This window comes from Vicia villosa, unplaced genomic scaffold (assembly GCF_029867415.1).
Source record: "Vicia villosa cultivar HV-30 ecotype Madison, WI unplaced genomic scaffold, Vvil1.0 ctg.002988F_1_1, whole genome shotgun sequence".
NCBI lineage: Eukaryota > Viridiplantae > Streptophyta > Magnoliopsida > Fabales > Fabaceae > Vicia > Vicia villosa.
In genome coordinates this window covers 87,682-106,140 of record NW_026706084.1, presented here as the reverse complement: position 1 = coordinate 106,140, position 18,459 = coordinate 87,682, and the positions used below count along the sequence as shown (strand labels likewise).

Sequence of the window (18,459 nt, the reverse complement as noted above, 5' to 3'; positions counted from 1 at the left end):
CAAAATAAGTTCAAAACTACATAGCTTTCTCTTGTGCTATAACAAGGACCCTCGATTAGCCTCCTCTTGGGCTTTGTACAAGGACCCACAGGCTTCTTAAAAGCATTTCCAGCTTCCTCTTGAGCTTGTATACAAGGACCCATCAGGTTTCTTATAAACATAGGAACAGGTCTTTAGTCACCCTTTTAGCCTACCCTGGTGAGTTTCTTCCAATTTAAACCAGACTTTAAACAAGCTAAGTTTGTCTCAATTTCACATTGAGCACATTTTTGGAATGAGAGACATGGACAGTCTCTGTCACCCTTATCTTCATCAATCTTCCTTAGCAGAGTCTAGGATCCATGTTTGATCATCCTCAGCATTGAGTCAGCCTTCATCTTGGGCTTTAAACAAGAAGTCTCCATTAGATAATCTTTCTGCCATTCATTTTTAATAAAACCCCTGGAAAGGGTTAGCCTCCAAAGTCAATTAAAATCAACCTTCATTTCAAAAAACCCCTGGAAAGGGTTAGCCTCCAACATCTGTCTAAAAAAGTCAAAATCCCTGGAAAGGGTTAGCTTCCACACATTCCTCCATTTTAATAAAAAAACCCCTGGAAAGGGTTAGCCTCCAAAGTCAATCATTAAATGTCAAAATAATAAAGATTCATTTCTCTTAGGAGATAATTTCCCCAAAAGAGTCAAAACCCCTGGAAAGGGTCAGCCTCCAAAAAACATGATAAAGTCAGCCTTTTAACAGACAAATTCACCAGCTGAGTCAAAATCCCTGGAAAGGGTTAGCTTCCAAAGAAAAACAGTCTTTTAATAAATAAAACCTCCTCAGTAGAGTCAAAACCAACAAAAACAGTTAGCCTCAACCTTGGGCTTCATACAAGGCACCAAACAATAAAACTCCCCTGTCAAGAGTCAGCCTCAACCTTGGGCATTGTACAAGGCAGATAATAGAGTCTCCCCAGTGAGTCCTTCATCACTCAGTAGCCACAACCTTGGGCTTTGTACAAGGCAGATAAACCATATCTTTCATGTGTCAAAGATTCCTAACACTTAGGATCTTTCCCCATATAGTCATCCATACTTAATTCATTTAAGAGTCCGCCACAACCTTGGGCTTTGTACAAGGCAGAAAATAATGTTTTCCCCTAGCTAGAGTTAGCCACAACCTTGGGCTTTGTACAAGGCACATAAAATAGAGTCATTCAATTATCCTCAACAGTTAGCCACAACCTTGGGCTTTGTACAAGGCACACAAATAGAGTCTCCCTAAGTAGAGTCAGCCTCAATTCTGGGCTTTGTACAGAACACAAAAATACCCTGTAATTAATTCCCAGTGGAGTCATCTCCCAGAGTCAATAATAATATTAATTAATCAATCAAAAAGCCTCAAGCTTGGGCCTCATACAAGCCAGCTAAAGTCAAATCTTTTATACAGTAGATAGACATAGCTTATCTCCATAGAGAGATATTTTTACTACTCTACCACATTCAAACAAACAAACATTTCAATTTCAATTTTAATCAAGTCTCCCATTTAGGATTTTGAAAGGCATGAGCTGGCAGTAAAACCCAGACATGTGGTAACTTTCCCTAATTTGGATGAGCAACTTTCTTTCATTTAAGAGGCATTTGACTGGTATACTTGCACATACACAAGTAAGGTCCCCCTCTTGAATGAAATGAATTCAGTTATTCTGTCACTCCTTTAAATGTTTGTGGTAGAATAGTACAAATACCTCTCTGTAGAGATGATTTCATGTCTCTTTACTGTAAACAGAGATTTAATTCCAAGCTTCAACCTTGAGCTTCAAGCAAGGCACCAAAAACAATTATTTTCCCTAGTTAGTTCCCCGAACTACATTAAGCTCTGACTTCCACTAGGGATATGTAGGCATGAGGTTCACAAGGAATCTCAGCGAGCTAATAAAATACCAAAAATAGTCAGTTTGTCTGTCTGTCTGTCTTTTCAAATCAATTCAATTCTCTCTCCTAACACAAAGGAGAAACTTTCCCAATCATTAGCAATAAACACAAACACAATGACACAGAGAAGGTTCCTGTAGAGTACTACAGATATGTAGGGTGTTTAAACACTTCCCTATGTATAACCGACCTCCCCGGACTCCAGAATTTCTAGTCTAGGTGTAAATCCCCACACTTAGCAAACTCCTAGGGTTTAGTTGAGATCTTTTTTCCCCTTTCCTACTCGTAGGACAAATAAGAAAGTTCGTGTGATATCGTAGGAAGAAATGAAATAAAATTCATCCCACCACGGGCGCATTCTCCTTCCAAATTTCGCGTGAAGGGTTTAGCGTGCCGTCCTCCCAAGTGAAACGAGGAGGTAAAGAAAACGACACCACACAACAGTTATCAAATGTAACCGTTGTAATTTATGTTCCAAAATGTTGCTGCTGAGAATTGAACCAGAGACCTCTAGGTTTATCACAACGGTTGATTTAACTAACTGTTGTGATAGCGCGCACACTTTCTAGTATACTACAACGGTCCCATGACCATGATTGTAAGTAACGCATTTACGACAACACTCTACATAACAACACCTAAACCCGCGTGATTATATGTGTTTCTCAATAGAAACCATGACTCCACCTTTTACTTCTTGAAGAAGAAACCGAATAATCAGAGGAATCAGAGACATAAGACTTTATTGAATGAAACCTTAAACCACCAGAAAATCCTAGACTCATGATCAACTGATCTCTTGAACCTCGGGTGCCTTATGCCATGAATAATTGCTATACAAATGCTAATGGTATGGGAAAGAAACATTAAACATAAGCCAAATAAAAGCAAAATTTAGGAAGGCAAATTTTGGGTGCAACATCTAGCACAATGTTGAGACATTAAGATTGACATCCTTGACCGACATCCTTGACCCATCCTTTTCTTGATGAAAACAACCTTTTGACACCTTTGAGTTTTCCCTTTTCTAATAAGCGATGAAAACTTATCCTCCTTAAACTTCAAATCATCTTTCCCTTGAAGAAACTTTCTCAACAGATCTAGATAGTCCTAACAGACTTGAACAAGATATCAAGATTTAAGATTAAGAGTAACCTTGCAAAACATATATTTTAAACACTTTTTCATTCTCTTAAGACATAATATCAAAAGTTAATCACCTCCTACTTCTTTATGATTGACAACTCCTTTTATTCTAGATGCACAAACCATAGAATAAGACTTCCAGCTCATAATGAGATAAATCTTCATATGAAGTCCATCTTCCAGTCAAACCTGTATTACCTTGGAAACCATAATTAGGAAACCTTAACTAATTAAGCCAAGTCAAGGAAACCTACACAGTTGTCTGTGAGATAAGCATGACATTATGCTCCATAGTGATCCAAGGTATCCACACTCATATGAATACTTTGACATTGATAGATCTTTACTCCAGTTCCAACTTTCTATTTCAGCATCACAGACTTGCTGAAGCCAGTACAGATGTTTTGACAATTGGTCTAGGAAATCTATCCAATCTACTCAACACATGATTGGATCACCTTCCAAGGAACACAATAGCAATAAGAAACCCTTCATTAGAGACTAGGACACAAGCTTCTTGTGAGTTGTAAACAAAAGTCATGCTCTTGTTTCCAATAGTTATAACTTTCATGTCACGTCTCTTAAATAGAGACCTGGGAATCTTCTTCTAGATCAGCCTTTCTATTGATCACTTCATACCCAATACACTAAGATTGTGCCTTTATAAGTGGACTTAAGAATTTACCAAGTATCTTTGGCCATAAAATAAGTGATAATGAGTTTGACAAAGAAACATACCAACCCCATAGAACACGATATTGATAACTTTGAGGTTACATAGAACCAACTCATACTCTTCCGTTCAATCTCTTTAGAACCAAGATTCTCCCATCCTGATTGTTCTTCAAGATCTGCTGTCCAAGAATTCTATCATTCATGCCTTCATAAAGAACAACAGTACCAAAAAAATACTCCCTGAAGCTCACCCAAGGACTAAGGCGTTTGCTCTGATACCAATTGAAATTCATCTGTTACAGGCAATGCATGTTAATACTAATATCTTAATAACAGATATAATGTCGAGACAAATGTTGTGACACCTGTTATGACATTATGAATATACTTTTGAAACTGTGTGATTATGTAGAAAATAAATATCGAGAAACATAAATAACACACATAGTTGTTTGCCCAGTTAGGTGCAACAATATCTACTCTGAGGGCTACCAAGCTAAGGAAGCCCACTATAGCATTAGTTCAAAGCCTAAACAAGTCCCACGCTTACAACTTTCCATCATAATCACTATCATGTGCTACCTCTACCTCAGACCATCCTAGATATAAGAAATCCCATCCCACTTCCAATCACCACAACGATGTCTAATAGTCCCAGTCCTAGTTACTATATCAATAACCTTTCACCTAACTGAAGATCACACTTCCAAAACAAGTTACAAACTAGTGAAAAGGGAAGACTATACTTCTAGTAAAATATATTTAGTCTTGATTCACAACTTCAACTAAGAAAATAAATTGATCTTGCTTAAAAGCTTTGATCAAGAACATAACTCAACTCTATGCTTAAAAGCTTAAAGAGTGAGGACAAACGCTTAACTCATTTCCTAAAGGTTTCTGAGTGAGAACTACAATGTCTACCACAAGTATCAAAAGACACAAGGGTGAGATACACCACCAATTACATAAGAGACTCTCAAAACCCTTAAACCTAATTTACAAACTATGAAAAGATAAAAGATAAAAAGCATGCGTAAAAATTAGGGCTAGGGTTGTCTATATATAGACTTCAGAAGTCTTTGGGCTTCGAATTCTTTATCCACCAATGCTTGATCCACACATTTATAGCTATACCAATCTTGTAATTAACTCTCTTTAAATATTGCAACCAATTTTCAAATCTTCAATATATTAATATTAATTTTGTTGGAGATTTGATTTCCTTATTCTAGATGAAATCATCTTGGCATACGAAATATACTGAGATATATCTAGAATAAATCTCACAAGATCCAATTAAATATGTCAAGATTTAAAATAGCTTTGCACAAATGTTCTGGGTTATGATGTTACGACATCTATTAGAACATCTGTCATTTCAAAGTAGCCCAAACTGTGTTGTACTAAAATAGTTCTGCTTGAAGTGCAATACTGTTGCATCAGTTAAGATGTTATGGCATTTTGTCTGACATCTTTACCAGAGACATGTTTTAACAAAATTAATGCCAATCAATCTCAAAGCTTATAGAGCTAACAAACATGTATATTTTAAAAAAACCCCAACAATCTCCACCTTGATCGAAAATAATACATAAACTTTTATTGTCTTAACCAACAATTATACTCCATCATAAAGAGTATCAACATGTATATTTTCAACCAATATCAACAATCTACATCTTTATTGAAAATAATACATCTTCATTGTTTTCACCAACAATCATACTCTACCATAAAGAGTATAGTCACTTGAAGTTACACCACTCCAAGAATTTTCACATTGTCTTCTCCGACAATCGTAGTTTTAAAAACTATCATACATCACTTAAAGAGTATAGTCACTTGAAGCTACATCACTCCAATAATTTTCAAATTGTCTTCACCAACAACCATAGTTTTAAAAACTATTATACTCTCTCATGAATAATATATTTCACTTGAAGATATACCACTTCGAGAATTTCACACTGTCATCGCCGACAATCATATACGTTATCACAAAGAATAAATTTCACTCGAAACTAATTCACTCCAAGAATTTCACATGTCAAAACTAGGTTGAAAACATATGGTATAATTTCCTTGTTGGTAGGAAGTTCTTCAACCACCGACATAATCTTGCACCTTGTGTAATCTTGGTTGTATCAACACATCCTTGACTTGAACTTTCACAAGTAAAAAAAATTCTTCCATCAATTTTCTCTAGCCCAAACTGCACATCAAAACTTGAGACTGCAGCTCAACAGCTCTTTCACAACACCACCCTTCTTTTCGGATGTGGAAGATCAGACTAAGAACTGCTATTCTCGGATCAAACTAGGCTCTGATACTAGTTGTTGGGGAGTCCGAAAGAGTCGGGAGTACCAACGAGACTAATGATACAGAACCACAAGAGAGGGAGACACCACATCTCAACTCTAAACCTTAAGGTGATAAGTGAATGAGTCTTCTCTCTTACAAATCCAACATTCCACTCATTCATAGGCAATGTGGAACTTTAATCAATCACACTTGCATCCAACATTCTCCCCCACAAGTCTGAGTCCCCCATCCTATAACAGGATCTAACACCGGCTTCAACTCCCGCTCTCCCACAAAGTCGAACCACAACTCTGATACCACTTATCGGGAAAATAACAAGCATAGAGAAAAAAATATGAACGAAATACCAACACAAGATATTAACGTGGAAACTCTAAAATCGGAGAAAAAACCACGACCGTTGTCAAATGACAAGGAAAGAATAACACTACATAAAAATTGTTATAACACATAGACTACCCTCAATCACCCCAAGGCCCCTATACACTTGCACTCTCCAAAGCAAATATGTAACTACCTTCACAACTCTAAAACAAGATTATAAGAGAAAATGTAAAAAATCAAATACAAACTTAAAATATTTTTGACTGATACATCTTGTAAAGAGAAACTTGAATTTTATATATATATATATATATATATATATATATATATATATATATATATATATATATATATATATATATAGTCTTGGACTCTCTCCCTTCACAAAACTAAATAATGTAGAATTTTTCGAACATATATTTTTAACCAATCCCAAAGAAAATTCACCATTACCATTACCTGCAAAATAGAAAAATATCAAGTTCTTGTCCCAAACAAGGAGGCAAACAAGATCTATCAGAGGATGATTTCATGATTGAAACTCACCTATTTGACAGAATATTTCGTTCATTTAATGTGTGCAATTTTGGGATTTGAAATTCCTTAATTTTAAAGTTTTTCTTTTACAAATTTACTTTTACCATTATATATATATTCGTTTGTTTCCATTTGCTCACCTATTTATATGTATTTATTTATTTTATTTAATGGATAATTCGTTTGTTTCCATTTCGACTCATTAGTCTCTACATTTATGTAAAAAGAATATTTTTTATATAAAATAATTATAAAAAATATATGGTCTAAGTTTTTTATATGTTGTTGCACTATTGAATTCTTTTAGGGTTAATAGTCATTTACTTCTCTTTCATATAAGCGTTTCATATAAGCGAGTTTTGATTTATCCCCTTTTAAAAAAAGTTTTGGATTATTCTCTATAATTTTAAAATTCTAAGTCTTTTACGAGGAAAAATTATCTCCTATAAAATTTATATTTTTGATTTACCCCTTAGTTTTTACACTTAGGGGAGTGTCCAAAAAATTATAGGGGTAATCCAAAACTTTTTTTTAAAGGGGTAAATCAAAACTCGCCTATATATCAAGAGATAAATGGCTATTAATCCATTTTTTTATAAAGAATTTGATAAAAAAATATATGGCCTAAGTTTTTTATATGTGCTTTGTAGTAATGACAAGAGCTTAACTTTGTAATTTGTAATTTTAAAAGACAATTAAATATTTTCATAAATAAGTGGAAGTTGTTATAAATAATTTTATAATGTCCTCAATTTTCACGTAAAGAAATGATTTTATTAAAATTTCCTTAAAAAAAATTAATTATATTAATATTAAATTTAAATGATTTTTTCTCGTGAAAATGTGACAATTATATTGGAATAGAGGGTATAATGAAAGTCATGAAGAGTCTTATGAAAAGGCCTCAATAACATACATGGATACAGATTTTTATATTGAAACAATATGAGTTCATTTTTATTTCGTACTCTTATTTTGTTCTCTCTTTTTTGGATCATCATTTCTCTTTATGATGCTTTAAACAATAGTTTTAGTTGTGTATCAAACATATAAAACGATGAATATTGTCATTATTAGTTGTGTATCAAACATATAAAACGATGAATAATTATATTATTTCTTTTAAAAACGTGGAGTAATGTTGGTATTATATCAGAGATTTATCCAATTTTTTTTTTAATAATAAATATGAAAGTTTTGGATTGAAAATTGTATAATGACTTTCATACTGGTTTACACTTTTATTTTTCATGACATGTTTTTTATTTAAAATTTAAAATTATTGTTTTCTGGTAAAAATACGACAATTATAAATTGATAGGTAAACGTTTTTTTTAAGCAAAAAGGAAAAAGCTCATGGAATAGATAAAGAAAAAAAGATATAAAAATTAAAGAGAGCAAAAAATTGACCTCAAATCTATCTAACTTTATATAACTCGGCAAGTCTAACTTGTTTCTATTTAAATCTCTCCTAATTTTAGAATGAACATCAAACTACCAAGAAAAATTAGAGGCTTTTAATCCTACGTTAGCAAACTTATGTGCACGATGAATCTCTTTCCTATAAATGTGTGTAGCCAACAAAAATTAAAATTGTCTATCTTGAACAAACAGAGATTCCATCTATTTCTAATCTTTCAAGAAACAACATCAGAATTTGTAAATGCTGAAACAACTAAAACGAAATCACAACATTTTAAAATAGGGCAACAAGAACGTACAACCTATACCAAAATTTTGAAATTCAAACCTCCCCATATATTTCTCCCATTATGACAACGAGTTCGTGGTCTTTTCTTACTTTTATTTTATTTTCACTTTCTTGCTTTATTATTTCTCTTTCAGATGCAGCAAATAATGATTTTAGTGTTGAACTCATCCACCGTGACTCTCCAAACTCACCATTTTACCAACCTTCACAAAACAAATACCAACGTATTGCCAATGCCATGAATCGTTCCATCAACCATGTCAATTTTTTCAACAAAGCTTCCCTCACCAATTATCCTATATCTACTGTAGTCCCTGATAAAGGTGAGTATCTCATGATCTATTCACTCGGTACACCACCAACTAAGTTGTATGGTATTCTTGATACAGGTAGTGACATTGTTTGGCTTCAATGTCACCCTTGTATACAATGTTACAACCAAACCACTCATATCTTTGATCCTTCAAAGTCTTCAAGTTATAAAGATCTTCTTTGTTCATCTAAGGAGTGTAAATCTGTGGAATTTAGTTCTTGTAGTAAAAATAATTCTTGTGAATATTCTATTGATTATGTTGATGGAACAATATCACAAGGAAATATTGGTGTAGAGACTCTTACATTGAATTCCACCACTGGCTCTTCTTTTTCATTTCCTAATTTCGTGATAGGATGTGGACATAAAAATACAATGCCTTTTCAAGGTAGGAACTCTGGTGTAGTTGGGATTGGTGGTGGACCTATATCTCTTTTAACACAATTAAATTCATCAACTGGTGGAAAATTCTCTTATTGTTTGGGGCCATCAATGTCTAATTCAACGAGCAAATTTAGTTTTGGAGATGCGGCTGTGGTTTCTGGTCCAGGGGTTGTCTCAACTACTTTAGTGAAGAAATCTCCACCAATTTTTTACTTTGTAAGTCTAAATGCATTTAGTGTTGGAAACAAAATAATAGGATTTTCTAAACCACCGGTTGAAGGGAACTTCATTATAGATTCAGGTGCGACATTGACAACTTTACCATCCGATATTTATAAAAATGTGGAATCAACTATAGTAGCATTGGTTAAACTGAACCGTGTGGACGATCCAAATAAAATTTTAAGCCTTTGTTATTCTGATAAATCAAATAAATATGTGTTTCCTAAAATTACGGCACATTTTAAGGGTGGAGATGTTTGGTTGGATTCTATTAGTACTTTTATTCCCGTCGCTGATGGGGTTGTTTGTTTGGCTTTTGCCCCATCTCAAGATGATATTGGCGTATTCGGAAACTTGGTTCAACAAAATTTGTTGGTTGGTTATGACCTTCATCGAAATACTGTTTCCTTTAAGCCTACTGATTGTACTAAATTGTAAAAAGAAATGTTATACTTTATTTACAATTTAATCCTCGAATGCATTAGAATAAAACTTTATATTTTGTTTCTCTTTCTCTTATAATAAATTATATTCACATTCCATTGATAAAAAAAAATTATTTATTTTTGAAATGTAAATAAAAATTATATAAATTCCTTCTAGCAAGTTATATATACAAATGCATACTTCAAAACAAAAATATATCAATGAAGTTTTATTTTTACCTTATAAGGACCAAATACTTTTTACCAACTCTCTACTAGATATAACACGCTAATACAATATTAACTTTTTGAAAAATGAAGATTTTGTGTGTGTGTGTGTGTGTGTGTGCGAGCGTGCGTGCGTGTGTGTGTGTGCGCGCGCGCGTGTGTGTGTGTGTGTGTGTGTGTGTGTGTGTGTGTGTGTGTGTGTGTGTGTGTGTGTGTGTGTGTGTGTGTGTGTGTGTGTGTGTGTGTGCGCGCCAAAAGCCAAGGACCCACTACTTCAAAGGACCAATAATGTATTTCCCATTTATCCAACTTGCTTCGTGTGATTCAAGGTATAAATACCTTCACAAAGGGTTTTCAGATACATAATCTTTAATCCTCACTTTCATTACCACTATCTTGAATCCTAAACTAATACTCACTCACAAAATCTATAAATACCTTCTATTTGATATGCCGCATCAGAGAGTAGCGACGCTTTTTAAGGTTAATGTCTCTGATACAAGAAGCATCGTGATCACGACATTCGATCTACGGCTCCGCAATATTGTAGTGCTCAGGAAACCTCACTCCATTCTGATCTCCACAATCCTCTATGCTTCTGGTTCCACATGAAAATACAAATACACTTAAACAAGTATAATATGTATGTAGATAATCCTCCATACGAACAAAGATAAGGAAGATGAGGAAAAAAATACAAAAAACAAAAAGCTAGTTCATGACTCTAAGAACCATCATTAGGAAAACATCACCCTCAAAAGGCAACACAATAAAGCATAAATTCTTAGGAACTAGGCCAAAATATTTCATACCCCTATTAACTCAAGCAAATAATAGGTGTTGAAGTATGCCTTAAAACCTTTGTTGATGAAGAGAAAGAAAACATATTTTGAAATTGCCAGAAATCAGAAAACCAAAAAGTAATTTGGTTCGAGTGAGTTACGGGTATCGGGTCCGGTCGTTTCGGTTCATTGATTCATTCATTAATGTTAGAATATTTTATATTAATTAAAAGATCTTATAAATTAATATAAAAAGATATTATAAGATATATATTTATGATATTATAAAAGATATTATAATATATATATATATATATATATATATATATATATATGTAAAATAGTCTAGATATTATAAGATATTTATAATATTTGAGAGATATTATAAGATTATAATAATATCTTTAATTCTAACAATTAAAAAGATGTTTTTTGAGATTCATTATGGATTTGTTGGATTTTGGCTATTATAAATATGTATCTATTCTATTATTACAGTGTGACAATCTTAGAGCGTATAGCAATAAGGGAGAATAATGGTTTAGGGAATTCCAAGGGAAAACTTAGAAAGAGAAAGATTTTTGGGAAATCTTTTGGAGTTATCTAATAGGATTAGGAAATACTTCCAAACACCTTGGGTTTGAGTGATTCTTATATTGAGAGTTGGAGAGGTTGGGAAACACTTGGGTAGAAAATAGAGTTTGTTCTTTGGGAACTCTGAAGGCTATTTTCTTGTAACTCATCTGGAATCTCTTGTCACAACTTTCTGAGTATAGTTAATTGGAGAGTTGCTCTCTCCCCCAAAGTAGATTGTTTGATCGAATTGGGTAAACATACCTTCATCTTTTTTCTCGCCTTATTCTATTATATTATATGTGTACAAATTATTATTGTTGAAGACTATTTATTTTGGTTGCTACTTTTCTTTGCCTCACAAATTGATGTTGAATTTTATCGTAATTAACAACAAGATTCACAACAATAGGATTGTTAAGCTAGTTAGAAAATTTACAAGAGTAAACCACCTAACAAGAAGATGATCTTATATGAAAAATCACATCATTTGTCTAAGTATCTGCAAATATAGAGTCATTATGAGATTTCCATATCGACTAAACCACATAATGATAAATCATGGTGAGACCACCTATAACCCACGTGAAAATTCTATACCACAAATTTGAAACCATATTACATGTAACAAATAATTGAGAGACAAACTCAAACGGCCTACCACACAACCCACGGAAAAGACCATCGATCTTAAGAATGACCATAGGCTTAAACAAATTCTATCTAGTAATGATTTAACTTATAAGAGTTTCCAAGAGAACACCATCATTTTAGAAGGGGAAATGCTAAACTAAATTAAGGCAAAAATATGATCTAAAATATATGCAAAGGAATTGCTACTGAGGTTCACCTCAATGAGGGCCATATAAGTTAATGCAATAGAATAGAAATCATCTTCCCATGGCACAACCCCAACAATCTCTCTCCAAATAGGGAGTAAATATCTCAATAGATAACAATAGATCATCAATCAACTTCTTCTTATAAACCAAAAAAAGATATAACCTCCATCCAAACCATATAAACCTCCTCCGAGAAACCAACTTCATCCATCTTTCCACCTTGTTGGTTGGAGATACGATAAATTTTGTAAAATTGACTCTAAGGGGAGTTAACCCAATCCATAAATCATCCTTAAAATAGGTAACATACCAATTCCCACCTCTCGTCTTAGAATTTCTACAAACCAATTAGAGAATGCATCAACTTTAGATCCTAGAAGAGAGGCCTTTCTGCAATAGGTAGAAGAAGATTGAAGAGTAGAAATCCCTCCCCTTAAAATGAAGAAACAACTTAGTCCATTTATTTAGAAGACAAAATATGTGTCCATAGACCAGAAGTATCATAAGGAATCCTATAACAGCACTTACCCAGCAAATAAATGTTAACTAAGTAGAGATCATAAATGCCAATTCCACCTCTCTACTTAGGTTTGAAGACATACGACCATATAACCAAAGGAATCTTAACATCTCTTTTATCCCCCTATGCTAGAAGGGTAAGTATTTCCTTTATTTTTTCCACAGGTATTAGTGCGATACTACCGTCGTTCTACAGTTAAATGTGTTTTGAGCTAGGCTTTTGGAAGTGTTTGGTGACATGAAATGTAGATTGCATGAAAAAAATGGTAAAATAGGGTTTAAAAAAGATTTGAGAAACTCTGACAAGATTAGTTTTCGTTAGCTTGCCTCATACATGTTGTTAGAACAAGATTTGTTCTGATCAATATTCTTAGTTTTGATGATAACAAGGATATGAATTTTGTGTGAGATAATGTGGTACTCTAATACATTGCAATTTCCCTTTCAGGAAATATATAAAGAGTATGCACAAATCAGCGCTCAGAAGCTTTGACTCAGAAGGTTCAGCATGCAACATCAGAACATGGTCTGGCAAGACATCAGAAGATGGTCAAAGCAGAATCAGAACATGGGTCTATGGAAGCATCAGAAGAACTTGAGTTCAGAAGCAGAAGCACTGAAGTTCTCATGGTATCACGCTCAGAAGCACTTCAAGGTCAGAAGACAAGAAGATGCTATGCACCAAGCTGTTTGACTCTGATGATATTCAAACGTTGTATACACAAATATCAGATCAGAAGCAAGTACAAGTGGCAGGCTACACTGACTGACAAAAGGAACGTTAGAAGCTATTAAAGGCAACGTCAGTAGACACAGCGTGAACAAGGCTCGAGGTAGTTGACAAAAGCGTGAAACATTAAATGCAATGCTGTACGGAATACGCAAAGCATTAAATGCTCCCAACGGTCATCTTCTCAAGTGCCTATAAATATGAAGTTCTGATGAGAAGCAAGGTTACTAATTCTGAACGAACTTATTCTGAAAAACTTGCTGAAACGCTGTTCAACTCAAAGCTCAGAAACTTCATCTTCATCAAAGCTCACTACATTGCTGTTGTAATACATTAGTGAGATTAAGCTTAAACTTTAAGAGAAATATCACTGTTGTGATTATAGCTTTTCAGAAGCATTGTAATACTCTTAGAATTGATTACATTAATTTGTAAGTAACTAGAGTGATCAAGAGTGATCAGGATACTCTAGGAAGTCTTAGCTTGTGTCTAAGCATTTGTAATTAGAGTGATCACGTGGTGGTCAGGATACTCTAAGAAAGTCTTAGCTTGTGTCTAAGCATTTGTTCCTGGAGTGATCAGGTTGTGATCAGGATACTCTAGAAGACTTAGTCGCGGACTAAGTGGAAAACCATTGTAATCTGTTGCGATTAGTGGATTAAATCCTCAGGTGAGGTAAATCACTCCGTGGGGGTGGACTGGAGTAGTTTAGTTAACAACGAACCAGGATAAAAATAACTGTGCAAATTGTTTTTATCGTTCAAGTTTTTAGACTACACTTATTCAAACCCCCCCTTTCTAAGTGTTTTTCTATCCTTCAATTGGCATCAGAGCGCCGGTTCTAAGGTGCAAGCACTTAACCGTGTTTAGAAAAGATTCAGGAAGAGAAAAACGTTTCAGTAAAAGATGGCTGGTGAAATTCCAACAGACCCACCTGCATCTACATCTGGCTCTGCTGAGCAATACAATGGTAACAATGGTTATACTAGACCACCAGTATTTGATGGTGAAAACTTTGAATACTGGATAGATAAACTGGAAAGTTACTTTCTTGGTCTAGATGGTGAACTATGGGATCTTCTGATGGATGGTTACAAACATCCAGTGAAAGCTAGTGGCGTAAGGCTTACAAGGCAAGAAATGAATGATGATCAGAAGAAGCTTTTCAAGAATCATCATAAATGTAGAACAGTTTTGCTGAATGCTATCTCTCATGCTGAGTATGAGAAGATATCTAACAGGGAAACGGCCTATGATATATATGAGTCATTGAAAATGACCCATGAGGGAAATGCTCAAGTCAAGGAGACTAAAGCTCTTGCTCTAATCCAGAGATATGAAGCCTTCAAGATGGAGGATGATGAAAACATTGAGAAGATGTTCTCAAGATTTCAAACACTAACTGCTGGATTAAGAGTTCTAGATAAAGGCTACACCAAGGCTGATCATGTAAAGAAGATTATCAGAAGCTTACCCAGAAGATGGGGTCCAATGGTAAGCATTCAAGATTGCAAAGAATCTAAATGAAGTTTCTTTGGAAGAGCTTATCAGTGCCTTGAGAAGCCATGAAATAGAGCTGGACGCAAACGAGCCTCAAAAGAAAGGTAAGTCTATTGCATTAAAATCTAATGTTAAAAAATGCACTAACGCTTTTCAGGCTAAAGAAGAAGATTCTGAAGAATCAGAATCAGAAGAAGAAGATGAACTGTCCATGATCTCCAGAAGGGTAAACCAACTCTGGAAGAGCAAGCAAAGGAAGTTCAGAGGCTTCAGAAGTTCAAAGAGATTTGAACGAGGAGAATCTTCTGGTGACAGAAGATCTGACAAGAAGAAGGTTGTCTGCTATGAGTGCAATGAGCCTGGACATTACAAGAACGAGTGTCCAAAACTTCAGAAGGAGAATCCCAAGAAGAAGTTTCATAAGAAGAAAGGTCTTATGGCAACATGGGATGATTCTGAATCAGAATCAGAATCAGACTCTGAAGGAGAGCAAGCCAACTTCGCGCTAATGGCTACAGAAGATGATGGATCAGAATCTACATCAGAATCAGATTCTGAAGAGGTATTTTCTGAACTATCTAGAGAAGAGTTAGTTTCCAGTTTAACAGAACTTCTGGAACTCAAGGCTCATCTTAGTATCAAATACAAAAAGCTAAAAAAGCAGTTTGAATTTGAAACTAAGAAGCTGGAATTGGAAAATTCTGAACTGAAGGAAAAAGTTTTAAATCTATCCAAAGATAGTGGATCTCCTTCTGAAACAGAAAAATCCATTCCTAGCATGAATCATATTCTGAAAGAATATGACTCGAGCTTCAGAAAGTTCTTATCCAGAAGTATTGGCATAAGTCATCTTGCTTCTATGATATATGGTGTTTTTGGAAACAGAAGGTTTGGTTTTGGCTATGAGGGTGATACCTCACATAAGTTTGAACCTGTTGATGATCTGAAGATCACATACAAGCCATTGTATGATCAGTTCAAATATGGCCATGCACATGATATTAGGCTCACTTCACATGCACAGAAGTTTAACACTGTTCACACCAAGAAGCTTGTGACACATCCTAAAAAATATCATGCTGACAAACCTAAAGAATATCATGCTGTTCCTCCTGTTAAATATTTTGCTAAACCCAAGTTCAATCAGAACTTGAGAAGAACTAACAAGAAAGGACCCAAGAAATTGTGGGTACCTAAGGAGAAGATAATTTCTGTTGCAGATATCCTTGGCGGCAAAGAGGACAAAAAGCAAAATGTCATGGTACCTGGACTCTGGGTGCTCGCGACACATGACGGGAAGAAGGTCTACATTCCAAGACCTGGTGCTTAAACCAGGTGGAGAAGTCAAGTTTGGAGGAGATCAGAAGGGCAAAATCATTGGCTCTGGAACCATAAGTCTTGGTAACTCTCCTTCCATAACTAATGTACTTCTTGTAGAAGGATTAACGCATAACTTATTGTCCATAAGTCAATTAAGTGACAATGGTTATGATATAATCTTCAATCAAAAGTCTTGCAAGGCTGTAAGTCAGAAGGATGGCTCAATCCTATTTACAGGCAAGAGAAATAACAACATTTATAAGATTGATCTTTCAGATCTTGAGAAGCAGAAGGTGACATGCCTTATGTCTGTTTCTGAGGAGCAATGGGTCTGGCACAGAAGATTAGGACATGCTAGTTTGAGAAAGATTTCTCAGATTAACAAACTAAATCTGGTCAGAGGACTCCCAAATCTGAAATACAAATCAGATGCTCTTTGTGAAGCATGTCAGAAGGGCAAGTTCTCCAAACCTGCATTCAAGTCTAAGAATGTTGTCTCTTCCTCAAGGCCGTTAGAACTCTTGCACATTGATCTGTTTGGCCCAGTCAAAACAGCATCTGTCAGAGGAAAGAAATATGGATTAGTTATCGTTGATGATTATAGCCGCTGGACATGGGTAAAGTTCTTAAAACACAAGGATGAGTCTCATTTAGTGTTCTTTGAATTCTGCACTCAGATCCAATCTGAGAAGGAGTGCAAGATCATAAAGGTCAGAAGTGATCATGGTGGCGAATTTGAGAACAGATTCTTTGAGGAGTTCTTCAAAGAAAATGGTATTGCCCATGATTTTTATTGCCCTAGAACTCCACAACAAAATGGAGTTGTAGAGCGAAAGAATAGGACTCTAAAAGAAATGGCCAGAACCATGATCAATGAAACCAATATGTCTAAGCACTTCTGGGCAGAAGCAATAAACACTGCGTGTTTTATTCAGAATAGAATCTTTATCAGACCTATTCTAAATAAGACTCCTTATGAACTGTGGAAGAACAGAAAGCCCAACATTTCATATTTCCATCCGTTTGGATGTGTATGTTTTATTCTGAATACTAAAGATCATCTTGGTAAGTTTGATTCTAAAGCACAAAAATGTTTCCTTCTTGGATATTCTGAACGCTCTAAAGGCTACAGAGTATACAATACTGAAACATTGATTGTAGAAGAATCAATCAATATCAGGTTTGATGATAAGCTTGGTCTTGAAAAACCAAAGCAGTTTGAGAATTTTGCAAATTTTTATATTGATATATCAGAAGCAGTAGAACCAAGAAGCAAAGCTGCAGAAGGTGATAGTCTCAGAAGCAATGGATCAGAAGATCATGTTGCTGCATCTTTAGAGAATCTCAAGATTTCTGAAGAGCCAACAGTCAGAAGATCACCTAGACTTGCTTCAGCTCACTCAGAAGATGTGATTCTTGGGAAGAAAGATGATCCTATCAGAACAAGATCATTTCTAAAGAATGACAATCAGAAGCAGTGATCAGAATCAGAAGGCGTAAAATCTATTCAGAAAAATACAGCTGTCATCTATTTTCTGATGATGAACACGTGTATGTACGGTTAGTACAAAGCGTGTAGTTGAAAAGATGCCGACCTAGGTAACTCTGTTAAATCATTTCATTTACCACGTTCTGTAACACGGTGAACTGACTTTTATTTTAATAAGCAACAATGTTGCGGTGAGCAAGAGTCGCCACCGACTTTTATTTTATCCAATTAGGAAAGGTATAAAAGAACAGGAAAGACCTTCTTTGAAAAGAGATTGAGTTCGGGGGGTAGGTTATGAAAAGGGAAGGTGTAAGCACCCTTTTCATCCGTAGTTATCTACGGGCTCTTAGTTGCTTGGCTCACTTTTGTTTGAAATGTTTGATTTGTTTGAAAGAGTGGTGTGTGTTTAGAAAAATACTTTTGTTTGAAAATGTCTAAAAAGACAATGTTAAAAAACATGGTGTGAAAAGTATCTATTTTTGTTTGAATCGATTGTGAGCA

The 18,459-nt window shown here is 34.8% G+C and overlaps 1 protein-coding gene across 1 annotated transcript; it reads left to right on the top strand.

The window, feature by feature from the left end:
- The first annotated feature begins 8,542 nt into the window (after nucleotides 1–8,542).
- LOC131640176 (aspartic proteinase CDR1-like) lies at nucleotides 8,543–10,019 on the top strand. Its single transcript, XM_058910584.1, has one exon. It carries the CDS (start codon nucleotides 8,693–8,695, stop codon nucleotides 9,986–9,988), a length of 1,296 nt encoding a protein of 431 aa, XP_058766567.1. The 5' UTR covers nucleotides 8,543–8,692; the 3' UTR covers nucleotides 9,989–10,019.
- The last annotated feature ends 8,440 nt before the right edge of the window (nucleotides 10,020–18,459 follow it).